General features: G+C 48.5%; 4 protein-coding genes; 1 reads left to right on the top strand and 3 right to left on the bottom strand.

The window, feature by feature from the left end:
• Positions 1-1,097: 1,097 nt before the first annotated feature.
• Positions 1,098-2,617, bottom strand: GSTUM_00001620001 (uncharacterized protein). XM_002835720.2 has 2 exons: positions 1,416-2,617; positions 1,098-1,321 (listed from the first exon to the last, which is right to left on the bottom strand). Exons 1-2 carry the CDS (start codon positions 2,572-2,574, stop codon positions 1,209-1,211), a joined length of 1,272 nt encoding a protein of 423 aa, XP_002835766.1. The 5' UTR covers positions 2,575-2,617; the 3' UTR covers positions 1,098-1,208.
• An 873-nt stretch (positions 2,618-3,490) lies between these two features.
• GSTUM_00001621001 (uncharacterized protein) lies at positions 3,491-5,656 on the bottom strand. XM_002835721.2 has 7 exons: positions 5,339-5,656; positions 5,106-5,268; positions 4,866-5,046; positions 4,749-4,813; positions 4,280-4,684; positions 3,991-4,230; positions 3,491-3,931 (listed from the first exon to the last, which is right to left on the bottom strand). Exons 1-7 carry the CDS (start codon positions 5,547-5,549, stop codon positions 3,607-3,609), a joined length of 1,590 nt encoding a protein of 529 aa, XP_002835767.1. The 5' UTR covers positions 5,550-5,656; the 3' UTR covers positions 3,491-3,606.
• A 5,253-nt stretch (positions 5,657-10,909) lies between these two features.
• On the bottom strand, positions 10,910-12,327 carry GSTUM_00001623001 (uncharacterized protein; the record flags this gene model as incomplete). XM_002835722.2 has 6 exons in its annotated part: positions 10,910-10,998; positions 11,069-11,408; positions 11,512-11,672; positions 11,736-11,764; positions 11,834-11,862; positions 11,929-12,327. 6 exons carry the CDS (start codon positions 12,325-12,327, stop codon positions 10,961-10,963), a joined length of 996 nt encoding a protein of 331 aa, XP_002835768.1. The 3' UTR covers positions 10,910-10,960.
• Positions 12,328-12,992: 665 nt separating this feature from the next.
• GSTUM_00001624001 (uncharacterized protein) lies at positions 12,993-16,958 on the top strand. XM_002835723.2 has 9 exons: positions 12,993-13,429; positions 13,492-13,531; positions 13,605-13,652; positions 13,753-14,130; positions 14,207-14,629; positions 14,687-14,812; positions 14,861-15,493; positions 15,872-15,892; positions 15,959-16,958. Exons 1-9 carry the CDS (start codon positions 13,416-13,418, stop codon positions 16,292-16,294), a joined length of 2,019 nt encoding a protein of 672 aa, XP_002835769.1. The 5' UTR covers positions 12,993-13,415; the 3' UTR covers positions 16,295-16,958.
• Positions 16,959-16,961: the final 3 nt, after the last annotated feature.

Below are 16,961 nucleotides of genomic sequence, written 5' to 3' on the forward strand. Positions count from 1 at the left end.
AGAGAAAACCACACGAGTCTCTACAGCGCCGAGTTCCTGCTAAGGTACTCAGATCACCGGCACATCGTGCGGCACCGGTTCAATGACAGGCGCGTGGTCCTGTGGGACCGGGAGGTAATGGAGAAGGACGTGATATGGCTGGACTGGGAAGAGTACTTTTCGGAGGACGACGAGGGATTGCACAAGGCGCTTGAAGCCCTCTCGATTTATGGCCTGTTCTTCCTGAAGAACGTGCCGAGTGAGGAATCCTCCGTGGAGAAAATCGCCCAGCGAATCGGGCCCCTGAAAACCACATTCTACGGAAAAACCTGGGACGTCAAGTCCCTCCCCGACAGCAAGAACATAGCCTACACGAGTCTGAACCTGGGCCTACACATGGACCTCCTGTACTTCTCCTCCCCGCCGGGCGTGCAATTCCTCCACTGCCTGAAGAACACAGTCACCGGCGGTGAGTCCTGCTTCGCCGACTCCTTCCGCGCGGCGACAGTGGTCCGAATGACCAGCCACTCGCTCTGGAATTCACTACTCACCTACCCGGTCCCGTACCACTATCACAACGACGGTCACCACTACCACAACGTGCACCCCGTCGTGGTCCTCGACGACACGGACTACCGCACCAACAAGCGCATCGCGCACGTCAACTACTCCCCTCCCTTCCAGGCCGCGTTTGAGGACGCGCCCGCGGACCCGCTCTTCCCGGGGAGGTTCAGGCTGTTCACCCGCGCGCTGGAGATGTTCGCGGGCCGCGTCGGTGATCCGAAAGCGCAGTTCGATATCACGCTGAGGGAGGGCGTGTGTGCTGTCTTCGCGAACCGCAGGGTTTTGCATGCCAGGAGGGAGTTTGATGCCCACAGTGGGGAGAGGTGGCTGAGGGGGGCGTATGTCGATACTGATGCCTTCCTGAGTAAGTTCCGCGTGCTTGGTAAGAGGTTTCAGGGCACTCGGCCTGAGGAGCAGGGGGATTATGAGTATGTTAGGAATGTTTAGATTTACACTTGTAGAATATTATTTTCTTTATGATAGAACCCTTTTTTTTCCCCTTTTTTCCCTTGTTTCATTAGAGGACGAGTGAGTTCTTGTGATGTGAAAGAGTGTCAAGCAATTTTCAAGGAGGAATATCATTTCCACCACAAAACGCCATAATAATGCCCAATAGCGAACAGAAAGACCAGCATGTGTGTGATAGCCAAAGTTGATGATACCCCTCACTCCCCAAAAGACCACTTCTCAAATTCCCAAGCAAACTTGACAGCAGCCGTCAAGTAAAACTCCTCCTGGTCCTTCCACAGCTGTGCCGAGTCCTTCAAAGCCCTCACCGCTACCCCCCCCCCAAACAATTAGCCCCTCCTCCAAGTGTCCCAAGAGAGGGAAAAATTGAAAATAGGGATAAACAAAAAAAAAAAAGAGCATACCTTTCAAATAATGCGCGTCCTCCATCTCCCCCCCACTCCCACTTCCCTCATCCCTATCCAGCGCCTTGCGCACCACATCCCCCCACCCCCTCCCACGGAGCTCCACCCCATCCAGTAACTCCGGGCGCACCTCCCTACTCAACTGGATCAGGTAAACCACAATGGTAAACAGCCACTGCATCTTGACCAGTGGACGGGCATACTCCTCGGGCACCTCGGGCAGCAAGATGCGAATAGCGTAGGAAACGGTGGTCAAGTGAACGACAAAGAAGTCAAACTCTGGGCGTCCGGGATCATGTGAGCAAGTGAGTAGCAACGCCGCGAGGTGGTTCAAAGATTTATGCGCGGTAGCGGGCGATTCGATTTTGAATTGGCGGTAATAAGCGAGTACCTCCTTCTCCCGGAGCTCGAACAGAAGGGGAATATTCTCAGCACCGGCGTGCGGGAATATGCCATGGAACGCGGTATCCATTCTAATCCTATGGATTATCTCCAGCGGGTCCTGGCAGTCGTGCACGACGGTGGGCAACGGGGGCGAGGGGGATTCAACCGGCACCCCACCGGCAGCAGTAGGGAACTCCGAATCAACATACCCGTGCAAAAAGTCGTAATTCGTAGCGAACAGTGAGAGGGCTTCCATTCCCACCTCTTTGCTCCCCAACTCGAAAGCATATCCCAAATGTATGAGCGGGTGACCCAACCCACCTATTCCTCCGAAAATCAACGGCTCTGGTCCCTGGAATAAGTACTCCGCCACAACCCTTCTCCAATCGTACCCGAGCCGGACCAATTCGTCCTCGAAAAAGTCTAGGTATGAGCGCTGGTAATGGCGGTCGGAGATGTGCTCGCGCCAGTCGTGCCGTGCTATCTCACCGGGGGTCGTGGGCGGCCAGGGTTCCAGCGGTTTGCTCTCGCTTTCGTAGAGTCTCGTTAGGTGTTCGCTGGGTGCGTCAAGGAGGTAGGCGCTGCCCAGCGCGTGCGGGAGGTGGTTGTGGAAGCGCAGCTGCGAGTAGAGAAGGGAGTAGTTGTGGTGGTTTAGTCGGAGGAGGTGGGTTAGTGTTCTGTCCCGCTTGTCGGTAGAGGCGGATGGGTTAGTGGTGGGGACCCGTGGGAGGCCGGTGTAGGGATTGTTGAGGGGGGTGGATTTTGCATTGCCCATTTTTTTCTCTTTTCTCTCCGCCAGTCTGTAGTGGGGTTTGTGGGTTGGGTGGAGTGGAAGAGTGGTTGGAGGCAGGAGGGGGGATTTATAAGCTTTCGCTCATGGGTTATCCCGAAGTCCATACCGGTACTACGGAATAGTACATGTCCGAGCTTTGAGGTGCTAACGGGTGCGACCGGGCAATTCCCCGAAGGCGCACTAATACCGGGAGTGTACTTCGTAAAGTACCGCTTCCCTCGGCGAGCTCTTTTCATTGATAACACCAACCAATCTTCCTCTCTTCCACCACTGCTACCACTACCGCCTATCCAACCTCTATATTTCAAAATGTCTAACATTCCCACAGTGTCCAGGACAGGTAAGCTTCCTCCCTCCGATCCCCCAATACCAACTTTTACCAACTCACCTCTCACCCACAGCACAAACCCCCCTAGAACCAGGTTCGCCTCTCCCATCTCAACTCCTCCCAATTGATGCTTCTAGCTAACAGCCCCCCACCAGAAAACGTCGTCTTAAAGCCCACCACTTCGGGTCCAAAGCCCTGCTGTGCGTACCCAACTCGATCCAAGACCACTCCATCCTGATGAGGCACTTGATTAAAGTTAACATTCACTCAACAAAGGTGTATGCAAAAACGAAAAAGCCTCGCGTGATGAATGCTTCCTTCTCACGGAGGATGCGGAGACAAAGTGTCTCGACAAGGTCGCCGCGTACAAAGCTTGCATGGCCGGGTTCGGGTTCAATGTTTAGATAGAGGGGGTGAGTGGTATACACATAGATTGTACAATGGGACATTATATTTTATTATTATTATTGGGGTGAGGAGCGAGGACAGTGTGCACTATACGATACGATATATAAACTACTTCTTCACGAGAACCTCCCCCAAACAAATGGTAGTAAGAAGTGGGTATTATTGGTTCAACTCATCTATTTATTTGTTTATTTCATAAGCCGGCTCCAATGCAAACAAATCTACATTAAAGTGTATTAGGAGGGGAAGCCACGAATATATTTATGATTTTTACTCCCCTACTCCCGCTTTGGCTTCTTCCTTCCCTTTCTACTCTCTTTCCAGAGTCGCCAGAGAACCCATATCCAAGCCACCGTGAAACAGCCGAAAGATATTTCAACGTTGGCCACCACCCACAGGTCTGGGTATTCCTGTAGAAGGCCTTTGAGCAAAAAGGCTTCCGCAAAGTGGGTGACTAGGATGGAAACGTAGCTTCCCACGTGGACTAACTTTCCAAACCAGTGTTTTGGGAGATGCTCAAAGGTACCCATTAGCCAGGCGTAGAGCAATGTGAGGACAGTGTACTGTAGTTGAAGCCCGTCACGGCGGAGGAGTGGCCACATGCTATTTATATGGGTTAGTCAACAAATACGCATAGGGAAATTGGTAGGAGTAGGACCTACCTAAACATAGCAACATTGTTCATCCACGAAACCCAGGAAACAGTATTCTTGTCCAAGTTCCCGGCAAGCACGAGGGTGGTAGGCACCAATGGCAATAAGACACTCTTCTCATGAACCTGGAACGAAAACATAAAAAAGCCCCATGCACATGCTGCAAGTCCCAAGGGCAGTAGCCTCTTTTGAGGATTAAAGAACAGTATCGAGCAGGGTGGGAGGATCGCCACAAATGTCGCAATGAGACTATGGAATACTGTTAGTTAAACTAAAGAGGGGGGTGAGTATGTCTTACCTAGCTTTTTGGAGCATTCCCGAATCAAACCTTTCCCGGAACTTGATAAGTATATTGGCAGCGCACCAGAAATTGGCAACCTTGTCTTCCCAGAGCCCTCTAGCAAACGGAAATACACGGAACAAACATTGAGCAATCTGCTCCTTTCCTCCGAAAACTACTAGTGGTGCAAACACAAGACCAAAACTGACGATGACAGTTGCTCCTAGAAGAACGAGTCTTGGAATGTTGGTGTTGGGGTGCACGCAAAGTCCGAGAAGGTAGGCGAAGATAATTGGTGCGTAGTAAAGCGCCATCTGCTTGAAGGATATGGAGAGGACGAAAAAGAAGGAGCCCCAGTAAATGTGCTCGGTAATGAAGCAATCAACTGCGAGAAGAGTAAGCCCGAGCATGACCGAGTTGTACCTATTGATGGGCCATGAATATTAGAAAACCTATATCAAAAAGCTTAGCCAAAATCTCGACTTACTGAAAGTGTCCATGATCAATAATCATGAGAGCCGGTTGCATCAGAATCGCCGCAAGCGCAACTCCCTATCACTATTAGCCCCCAGAAGTTCTCAATAAATGCCTACCATCATCATACCTTATCATATTTGCTCAAGTCCGCCTGCCTACCAAAGGCTCGGACAAAAATTACCACCGCCGGCACATAGATCAAAAATTCGGAGGCTAGCACAGTAGCTCTCATGAAAGTCTTCAATGCGACATCGTCCAATCCTCTGGAGGCGAAAAGCACAAACCAATCCGGATTAATCACACCACCACTAAACCACATTTTTGTCAGCCTTATAGCGCCCGGTAACGTAGTAGAGTAAATCCACACATCACTCCAAGAAGCCAACTATGGTAAGCCGTGAGGGGAGGATAATCCAATCCCCACCACTCCAAATCATGCCAGTACCATTCCTTTGCGGGTAGGTTCGTCGTGACTTCCATCCAGTGTCTCTGAGCCTCAAAGTCACCGTGCATCGGTGGTGCCGCCATTCCTACATTTTCCTCTATCAGCTCTAAAAAAAAAAGAGAGAGACCCCCGATAAACGGCACAGGTGAACCCACCGGAATAAGGCCCCAACCCAACAGCCCATCGGAATAGAATCGAAACCATAAGTAATACCGGTAGAACAAGCCATTGGGACGAAGCCGAGCGAAGCGGGTGTAAAAACGATGCTAAGGGGAACGGTAGCGCAGGCAGAGAAAATGAGACGGAGCGGGTGGCCTTGGGCTTCTTCGTACGCGGCTTATAAGCTCCATGCTGTGGTGAAGACATTGTGAAGCAGGGTCATTGAAGATCGAACGGGAGGATGGAGCGAAAAGTAGCCGTTCTTGTAGCCCGCTGTTACTGTATGATACCGTAGCCCTACTCGTAACTTTTGCTGCTCGGGGAGTGAGCGTCACAGTGAGATTTAGACGGAGGGAGCATTTACTTGGTGACAGTTGAATCATTTATTACTAGTGACGGGGCTCCCAACAGTTGGTTGTTGCCAAGACAAGCGCCGGAGGTGAGCGAAACACGTGATGTGGGGAGATTGGGCAGGCTGCTCGAGCTTGAGCCGCATTGGACTACTCGAGTGATGAGCTGTGAGGGACAGACCCCTGTTCCCGCACACCCACGATACTACTTGTACAAACAGAGCAGCGTACCTTGTGAGAGTCTAGTAGCGAGTAAAAGACATGCTCGAATCGTGACCCCATCCTTACAGCCCTCACAGGAGATGAAACACTCTGAGAAGAGCCTTCAACCAATCCAATATCTCTCCACACGTACCCGACAATCTTATGTTACAGAGTTATCGAGTTGTCCTTCCCCTCTCCCCCTTTGGGCAGATACCGGTATGTTCTATATCCGCCCTGCCAATCGGGTCATATACACTTCCTCGAGTGATACCTTGTGAATTCCTGTTACAGGCGATATGTATCCTCCCGGAACCAAAGTGGTTCATCCGTCCGATGAACCATTGACTTGGGAGACCCCTGCTAACTGATGTTCACCACTTTGGAAAGTTGTATAAAAAAAGAAGTACACTTCACCGATGCCAGCATGCGTGGCTTAAGAATGTTACTGGGAGGCTTATGGGGTTCTCACCCTGTACCAGTAGATCGAGGAACAGCCAAGCGGAGCAAGGGGAAAAAAGTCTCGGAAGGTGTCCACCACTGAAAGTCGTCATTTAGGGTAGATGCCCACCCTAGCAAGGAGTAGACAATAGCACGAAAAGAAGGAGAAGGATGTGGCATCACAGGAACAAGGGAGGCGATCTGGGCACCCGATGCATATGGTATGGTATGAATAGGCTTTCTAAATGCACTGACTGACTCAGCGGGTTCGTGAACTAAGAGTAATTTTGGGTTTTTTTCCTTTAGGTAAAAGGGTTCGGGCAGGAGGAGACCCAAGAACTACTATCGAAATTATCAGTGGGCCCTATTTACGACTCTTCTGAGACCTTCCGTCCACTAATCGTTGACTGCCCTACCCTACTGCTTCACGTTCCTCTGCTTCCTCCCCCCTTCTGCTCCTTTTTTTCCTCTTCCACTATCTCTACACTACGATATTATTTCCTGTGATCCCTCCGTCATCATCACCATCATCATCACTGCCATCAGGGTTCAACACTCTCGTCACCCATTCTTCCTCGCCAACAACGACAACACACAGGGGTGTTTATCCACACTCTCTGCTCTACAAACGTACTGGTATTACCGGCGGTCCCCATCCTCCACCCACCAAGAAATTAGCCACAAATTTCACCGCTGCAATAAAACTGCACACCACACCACGAGCCTAACTCGAGCCAACAACACCCCACAACAATTCTTTTCCGAATAAACAATTGAAGAAAGAAAACAATGGTTCAAAGCCCAGAAGCCTCCTCCTTCCTCGTAGCATCTACTGCACGGAAGCGCCGGCTGGAAGACCTCCTGGCCGAAACGCCAAACGATCTAAAATTCCTCCGGGAAACTACTATCGCCACAGCGCAATCACACCAAGCGTCCTCTTCATCCCGCACCACCACACACGCTCAAAAATGTTCCCTCTTCCTCGCGCCCAAATTCACCACCACAACCTCACCTCACAACACCACCACCACCGCCATCCCAAAGTTGAAATCAGCCATACCAAAACTCTCCTACCGCACCTCCCCCTCAACTGCAACAACAACAACTCAAGCCCCAAAGCTAAAGCGCCTCCGAGCTTCCTCCCCTCCCATAGAAATGGAAGACTACGACGACTACATGCACACCTCGCAAGACAATCCGGTGGAAGTACCGCTAGGCCTAGGCAGAGTGTTAGTAGCGGCGGGAGGAACGCCTCGCTGCCACGTCTGCTCCAGGGTCCAGTCGTTCGCTACTTCATTCGCTACCGTGACGAATTGCGGCAGGTGTGACGGGTTTACGTGTTATGTGTGCACGCGCCGGTGCGATTCTTGCGATGTGACGGTGTGCTCGGGGTGTGCGGAAGAGGAGGGTGTGTATTGCTTTTGCAAAGGGTGTTTGGAGGGGGAGGGGATGGGGATATGAGAATAGGATGGGAGGAGAAACGTGGGCGGTTTCGTTTTCATCTTTTCGACGGTGTTGTGGTGTTGGTGCTTTTTTGTTTTTTTATTATCACCTTTTGTCGTAGCTTTTTCATTGCTATGCTATGGGTGGGTGGTCTTTTTTTATTATTCATCTTACACCATTGGTGGTTGTATTGTGTTGTGTCCTGTGGTGCTCTGGCGCGTTTATCGGATTTTGGCTTGTCTTTGGCTGGAGCTGAACGGTGGAGATTCCGTATACCCTGCCAATCTGGGCTTGCCGAAACCTACTGCGCCTATTAGCTACTTTCCCGATCCATTCATATTATCATATTAAATTTTGTGCTCGAGCTTACTGCTCCCTGTATACTAACTCACGATGCTTCCACAATTCCGCTTGTATTATAAAACAATTATGATAATATAACCATTTCTTGGAGAAGGGTAAAGTTTCGTGAGAGTGACCGTCTTACCCCATCGATAACCCTAAACCTGTTACCGATGACTACCATATTCGATAGTATTTCATACCGGTATTGTATAGTAATCCCTGCCATGGATGCTCGAGTCGATCGATACCTTCCCATGCTATCGCACAACCCGACTCGCAACATTGTCCGGTAAATTGGGGGGAGATCTTCGAAAGTTGGGAATTTATTCCCTGCTATCATATCTGTACTGTACGATAAAGTATGATATCCTCAGCTAAGTCCATACGTATCGGGTCCATGCCCAACCCCAACAGGATATCGTACCACCTACCATACCGACGGAGTCATAGCAATGATATAACCAGCTCGCAGTGACGGGATGTCGGTTACGCCGAGTCGTATTGCCGTATAAATCCATTGGACAATTCCCACATCAGTCCCTACACCGCGGGCTTGGAGTGAAACGTGGCTGTCATGGCGAGAACGTGGTTGGTAGAATAACTTAAAACTGGATATCGAGGGATGAGGTTGTTGTATTATCGTTGATTTGGTAGACTGTGTGAACCCTCAGTGAGAAGGGAGAGACTTGGTTAATCATACAAATGCTCCCTTGATTTTAACAGCAGTAGCAAGCCAAGCCATGCCGTGCCTCGCTGGGGGTTCACATGGTTGTGAAGTGGGGGGCGTTGGATAGAGTACTGTACGTTGAACAAAATATTATTAACAGATGGGTGCCTGACATCTAGTTCAATATATATCTCATGATTAAAAGCTCTTATTGAGCGATTGGGGGCAATATGTGTTTTTACAGGCCACGCACTCGAATCACGATTCATCATCCCTCTTGCCCATGTGCGATACTTGTACCCAGTATTTGTACTCGTACGATACCGCTCCGATACTCGGGGGCGGTTATTTCCCTCTCTCTCTCTCTTCTCTTCCCTTGTTCCTTATTATCAGTCTAGCCACGTGCCATTATCTGGGCACACTTGAACAAGAAGGTTCACTACCCGTAGATTGCATACCGGGTAGATATTTCTTATTAGACCAATGTGATTAGGTTATCTATCGGATGCACTTGCACTTCACCATAACAACTTTATACCTTCCTTAGTCCACAGGGAGAGAGGGATGCCACTACTCGAGTATTATTATTGCACCGGTACCGAGATGCTCTCGACCCATCAACCTTTCTTTCATCTACCTCCATGCAACCATCCACCACGCGAGTATCCGCTTATCCATAGGCGAGTTAGACTAGCTAATGCTGGTTCAGCAGTCTCACCTGTAGAGTACGAGTAGTTTTCACTACCGGTATCGTATGTAACAATAAATTTGATTGGAGCGGCGGGTGGGGGTTGCAAAGTATGGTTTTGCACCCATCCTCGTCAATCCCTGGCACAGTACGAGAGTACTTATACAACCACGGTACTGTACTCGTACGGTAGGCCTACCGTACTGTCCTTGCATATGAAAATGGACAGGCTTTCCTTTCCTGCCACCACTAGTAGCTGTATAACGATGATCTTGTCGCCAGAGTCATATCATTCATACAAGTACCGGTATTCTCGGAAACCCGGACTCGTCAAGACCCGTTTGTCCACATGTTGGTGAGTGTTGACTGGGTTTTCAGGACTGGATAGAGTAGCGGTATACTTTGCTCACGTGTGGGATGACGCGTTGGGTGTTCCTGTTTTGGGGTGTTTGGGTAAATGGTGGACGGCATGCAATATATGGAGGTGAATTGGAAGGGCGTGGGTTGGTGTAAGGTAGAACCTTGAGCGGTAGCGGGGTGGTGGGGTCGAGTATTTTCCTAATTTCCTTATCTTTTGAGAAAAGTATCTCACTACGTTCATGTGCTCGGCAGCTGTTTAGAGGGGATAGATAAAAGGGCTCGTGTCTCCGGTCTTTCGTTATTCGCCAACTTCTGCGTCGAGTTTGGTGCTCTAAGTAATCGCTCGGTTTTCTAATTAACAAAGCTGCTGGAGGATCATTTACTCTTTCCCACCTTTCACACCTCTTTCCTGCCTGAGAAAAGGAGCGAGAAACAACCCCACAACCGTCCCCACGAATACTAGGTCCTTCCTCTACCACTCCACGTTTTTCTAAAACACACTTCATCATGTCCGGCACATCCCATCTCAGATCCTCCATTGACTCTTCCACTTCGACTGTTCAAAGCCTTCTACCGGACGCTTCGGCGAAATCCTCTTCGGCGGGGTCGAGGTTCACGTCTGTGTTTAGGAGGTTGCGGCATGGGGCCGGACCTGCTCGAGCTGCCTCCCCGAGTGGCAAGCAGAATAAGGAGGTGAAAGGAGAGGGGAATACACCGAGTCCGCGGAGATCGAAAAAGAATCAGTATGCGGGTGAGATGAGGTTGAATTTCTAAGCCTTCTTCGAGCTTGCTGAGGGAGAGGGGGGTTGGATGGATGGATGGATTGATGGGGGAGTGATTGTTGCGATAGATAGCATGGGGTCTTCTGACCCGGACCATCTTTTGGTAGCGTTTAGGGTGGGATGTCTGGGTGCATAAGGACTCCGGTGGTAGTCACGGTTGGGATGTTTTGGCCCGTTTGGGGCTTCATGTTTCTTTTTTCTTTGTGCGAAAGTGTTATTTTCTATTTTTTATTATTTTTTAAAGATGGCTAATTTATGTGTTTGTGCGATTTCATGGGGTGGAAGACAAGTTATCATGAGAAGGATGTTTGAATTTTATTTCTCGATTGCCTGAGTCACTCTCACTGCTTCGAATTCTGAGCAAAGAAAAAGTTCGCACCTACAAACAACAAGAAACAAGGTCAGCAAGGAAAATTACCCAATAGAGGGATATATAATGCGGGTCCTACCAACGAGTGAAAGACCATACTTATCAGCCCACTGCCTTGCTCCCTTTCTGTAATCATCATTCCCCCACTTCTTCCTCCTAGTTGGACCCTCCAGCTTCTTCGAGTTCTCATTCCTGTATAGGAGAAAGACGTATCTGTGCTTTTTAGTCTTCTCTGGCGGCGCTGGTCCCATGTATTCCACGAGCTCACTCGTATCGGAAAGGTTGACTGAAGCAGCCTCGACAGTCTGAGCGGACGAGAGGGCTTCCAAGGAGGGAAGCTTGACGTCGGTAATGACCCAATGGCAGAATTCGGACCATTCTGGGTTGTCGCGAGATGGTGCATCTGGATCTGTTAGAACCTGGTGGGGGGTTGGAGTTAAGGTTGGTTTCGTCAGCATGCCACTCCTTCTCCTTCACAAATATATAACAAGAATGGATGTGTGTCATGGCTGATTTAATTACAATGGTGTATGTTTGTGACTCGTCGATTCCCTCTGGAGTTATTTGGATCGTGGGTCTTTCTTGTGTGTCCTCGGGCTTGAGGGTGTTCCCGAGAGAGACCTCTTTGTTCGCGTTGGGATATGCGATTGATAGCATGGTTGTTGGAGTGAAGTCGTCCACAACTATGGCATGATAGCTAGTATTAGCACGAAAGGAGTCCCTCGAAATTGTGTAAGAGGACAAACCGTCGGGAATAACTCCATGTTTCTTAAGACTGATATGACGCAAAAGGTTAGCACTGGTTGATCTTTTATACAGTACGGTACACTATCGTAGGACTTACGATTCGCGGAGCGATTGATTGATAGTAACCTAGCAGAAGAAAACAGCTGTAAGCGGGGGAATCGGTGAAACTGATCATGTGTAGGGGAGGCGAACGAGAGGCATTCTGTGGATTATTGGGGTCGAAACCAGCCTAGTTGCGCAGCAGGCGGTTGACGGTCTGAACGTTGTTAATCGTGTGATGCTCAGTAGACTCCTCAACGTAGAGGGAGAAGAAGGAAAGGACAAAAAAGATTTGCCAACGGCGGGGCTCATGGTGGTGCAAGGGCGCCCTCTTATACCAGCAATTTGCTTGCGTATGGTCACAGTTGAGCAAAAGAACCACAGGCCTTCCGTACCAGAAAGCTTTACGAGTACAGAAGATTCGACCCGATCACAATGCGCAAGGAATGACGTCGTCTCGTCTCGGTGTCTTGTCTCGGCAGTCTTTTCCCTCTCAGGGCAGCAACCACAAATCTGCACCCTTCCACTTTGCACCAAAAAATTTATAGGCATTTTCGCTTTGCAAAATCTCAGCTTTGTCTATCCATAAAAAATAATAATAGAAAATTTGCTAGAGCCTTTAAAGCCATCTAGATATTATCATTTGTAAGCAATAAGCTCTGTTGGTTAGTATCCATGGTGCAATAGCAGAAATTCCAAGGGTAGGAAAATGGTACTTCTAATTTTGGATGGGCTTCCCATACAAATTGTATATTACAACAGCATCTGAGCTGTTCCATTGACTCTCAGCCTCCTGGTTGGTGTGGGAAAATTATTATAATTTCTACCTGACAGGTCTACATAATTTCCTACACTATGGAATTGATTTCATTAATTTTCCATTTCTTTTGGGCAAGTTGAGTGTGTTTAAAATCAGCTATTTTTGGTGTAAAATGGGGGTGCCGATTTCTTTTGTCGCCAAGTTTGTACATAAGCGACCCTTGTTCGGAAAATAGTTTTTCCATATGAGATCCTTACCAGCTTACCTCGGCCCGGTCCTGCTCTGTGTCATTCCGGGGGGCAAAAGCAAAACAAAGGTTAGGAGGGCAACAGGAAAACAATAGAATTTATAGAAATTTGCAGATTTTTGAGTGGCAAAACACAATCCTGACAAAATACCGGTCACAAAGGCAAGGGGATAAAAACGAATCATCCGAAGCTGAGCCCCTTTTCTCATTTTCTCCAAAAAGTTCACAGCGGGACAACTTTGACTACTTGTCATAAAAAGTTCTTCCTCAACTAGGACCGTGAGTTGCACGCCTACGGTATCCTGAGTCGTTCGCTTGAGGACCCGCGTGTGCGAGCTTAATTGAACCTCTGCATTCTCAGAACTCCTGCGGTTGTGGTTGGCTACAGCACGCCAGCAATCATTGGCTGCTTCGTTGTTTTGCACTTCCTCACACCCCCAAGTTTCTCTCCAGTGGATTCCTATTGCTCTGCGATACTGTACTCACTACTCATCAATTCGCCAGCACACAAACAACTCACCTTCCCCGCTCACCTTTCACTGGAACCCTCACGAGGCTTTTTGCCCCGCAGGAAGCTCGCCTCTTCTTTTTATCTTCTCTATCGCTCTCTCTTTTCCCCCACTTGCTCTCACGATGGCTTGTCTCGGGTAGGCGTTTTTTTTCCACTCAAAAGTATGTTTCAAAACGGTTATACTGACCAGCTTCACAGCGAAGATTTGCTCGGTGTAGTGAATAAGCTGCAGGATCTTGTAACTCTTCTCTCTCTCTCCCTTGCGTTCGGAAAATGTGCAGTCATCGGATGTTATCTAACTCTAACTGCAGGTCTTTAATACTATTGGATCCGATTCTGGCTTAGATTTACCTCAAATCGTAAGAAAAAAATCTACAAAAGTCCCACGCTGGCTGCTTGTTTTGGAGGATTTGTTTCCCTATGTTTAGAGACATCGGCTGATGATGATACGCTTGATAGGTAGTTGTCGGCTCTCAATCTAGCGGGAAATCCTCGGTGCTCGAAAACATCGTTGGTCGTGATTTTCTCCCACGTGGCTCAGGCATTGTCACTCGTCGCCCGCTCATTCTTCAACTCATCAACATCCCCAACGATGAAGGAAGCAGTGCGGAACCGCACACCCGGGAGGGCAACTCCGACCAGCCCGAGTTTGGAGAGTTTCTGCATCAGCCTGGCAGACGGTACTATGATTTCAGCGAAATCAAGAGGGAAATAGAGGCAGAAACATCTCGGATTGCCGGTAACAACAAGGGTATCAATAGGGCTCCTATTAACCTGAAAATCTACTCTCCTCATGTTCTTAGTTTGACATTGGTGGACTTGCCGGGTTTGACAAAGGTTTTTTCTTTTTTTTTCTTATTCAGCTGATCCTGAACCGGAGAGTTGCGGCTGACTCAAGTTTGCGCACATATAGGTTCCAATTGGAGACCAACCAACAGATATCGAGAAGCAAACGAGGAATCTGATAACCGAGTACATCGCCAAGCCCAACAGTATCATCCTTGCTGTTTCCCCGGCAAATGTTGATCTCGTGAATTCTGAAGCTTTGAAGCTTGCCCGCCAAGTTGACCCACAAGGCAAGCGGACAATCGGCGTTCTCACCAAGTTGGACTTGATGGATCATGGCACCAACGCTCTCGAGATTCTCTCTGGAAGAGTTTACCCATTGAAGCTTGGATTTATCGGAGTGGTCAATCGATCGCAACAGGATATCCAAGGGAACAAGTCTCTTTCTGAGGCTCTCAAGGCCGAGCAGGAGTTTTTCAAATTTCATCCGGCTTACCGCAATATGGCACATAGATGCGGCACCCAATTCCTAGCAAAAAGCTTGAATAGTGTATGTTTGGGCTATCTTAACATCGCTATTTAAAATATGTGAGGCTAACATGAATAGACATTGATGCAACACATCAGGGATCGGCTACCTGACATCAAAGCTAGACTTAATACCCTTATGGGCCAGACCCAACAAGAGCTTGCGTCTTATGGGGATATGCATTTTAGTGGTAAAGAACATAGAGTATGTTTGTTTAATGTCGTATTACAGGACGGGAGCTAACCTTCTTAGGGCTCCTTAATTCTACAGCTCATGACACGATTCGCCAGCTCATTTATTTCATCTATTGATGGTACTTCATCCGAAATCTCCACTAAGGAACTGTGTGGTGGTGCACGGATATACTACATCTTTAACAGTGTTTTCGGCAACTCACTCGAGCTAATTGATCCCACCACCAACCTTTCGGTCCTCGACATCCGAACAGCCATCAGAAACTCCACCGGACCAAGGCCCAGCTTATTTGTTCCGGAGTTGGCTTTCGATTTGCTTGTCAAGCCGCAGATAAGATTATTGGAGATTCCATCCCACCGATGTGTCGAGTTAGTTTACGAAGAGCTCATCAAGATTTGCCATACTTGTGGGAGCACGGAACTTTCAAGATTCCCCAGGCTGCAGGCCAAGTTGATCGAGGTAGTGAGTGACTTGTTGAGGGAGCGGCTAGGACCTACATCGACATATGTCGAGAGTTTGATCGCAATACAACGAGCCTATATCAACACTAACCATCCCAACTTCCTTGGTGCAGCATCGGCTATGTCATCCGTCATCCAAAATAAACAGGAGAAGGAGCGTAAGGCTCAGGCATTCGAGAGAAGGAAGGAGCGTGATAGGCGCAAGCCCACAAGTATGAGCAACTCCTCTGTACCCCCAATGCTTAATGGTGAGGGTGGGCCCGAGTATGAGGAGAATCCAATAATTGAACGTGCCCGGATGATGCATGGTCGTGGTGAGTCGAGATCGATTTCGCCTGCCCCTGGCTCATTGGAATCCTCAGCTATTAGCTCTGCCATGAATATCAATGGGCGGCCAAGCAGTCCTCAAGTGCACCCTTCATCGGGGTCAACGACCAACAAAACAACCGACTCTTTCCTGAACTACTTCTTTGGGAAGGAGGGTAGTATGCCAGCAACCAGTGGAGCTGCCCCAAGATCTGCACCTGAACCGAGTTTCACCCAGAGCATCAGGCGTGGAATGGAAAGGAACGAGAAGCCTGCGTTCGACATGTCAAGGCTTTCACAGAATTTCGATGATACTAGTCTAGTACGCGACAAAAAAAAGACCCACTTCATTGCAATATATGCTAACCATCCACACTTACACATTCAGGAGCCAACTCCAACCTTCACCCCAACTCCTGATGAGCCAGCCCTGACCGAGAGGGAACAGATGGAGACAGAGCTGATTCGCCGACTCATCTCTTCCTACTTTAACATTGTCCGCGAGACAATTCAGGATCAAGTTCCCAAAGCAGTTATGCACTTCCTCGTCAATTTCAGTAAGGACGCCGTCCAGAACAGGCTCGTGACAGAGCTGTACAAGGAGGAATTCTTCGGTGACCTCCTGTACGAGGATGACGCTATCAAGGCCGAGAGGGAGAAGTGCGAGAGACTCCTGAAAACTTACCGCGAGGCATCTAAAATTATTGGAGAAGTGGGTTTATAAGAAAAAAGAACAAAGAAACCGTGTTGAGTAAGGAGAAATATCTAAGTTCCCTGAATAGAGCAAAATGAAACAAAAAAAATTGTTGGTTGTGTGGGTCGGATCATAGGCTCCCGGTGGGGCGATGCCGAATGAGTCTGATGGAAATGATATGTATATAAAGGTTACGAACGAAATCATCGAGAGCGAAAACGAGGATCACGATTTGATGACGAACCCTTTTTCTTTTCTTCTTTTCTTGCCTCCAGCCTTTTGTTCTGATGGGGGTTTGAAGGTGCTCGGCACACCGGCGACGAAAAAGGGAACGAGAAGAAAACCGCGTCCACGGGGGCAGGATGGCTTTCTATTATATTTTTTCCATATCTTACTATACTATATACTATACTATACTTGTCAAGGGATCCGCGCTGGCCGGATTCGATAACGAGCCCTCTTCTTTTTCTTGTTTTCTTTCTCTCCTATCTCCCGCGGCTTGTCCATGTCATTGTCCATGTGTTTCTCTTTCTTCGTTGAGTATACATGTCTGTGGGAATTTGTTTGGTCTGTTTTTCTTCATTTCTTTTGAGTAGCATTGTTAACTGCCTAGCATATACAGTTTTCAAGTTTTTTGTTTTTGTGTTAGGTTTGGCGGCTCTCTTTCTAGTTGAAACATTAGATTCTCCACTCACTG

The sequence above is a fragment of the Tuber melanosporum genome (genome assembly GCF_000151645.1).
Source record: "Tuber melanosporum whole genome shotgun sequence assembly, scaffold_113, strain Mel28".
NCBI classification, from domain to species: Eukaryota; Fungi; Ascomycota; class Pezizomycetes; order Pezizales; family Tuberaceae; genus Tuber; species Tuber melanosporum.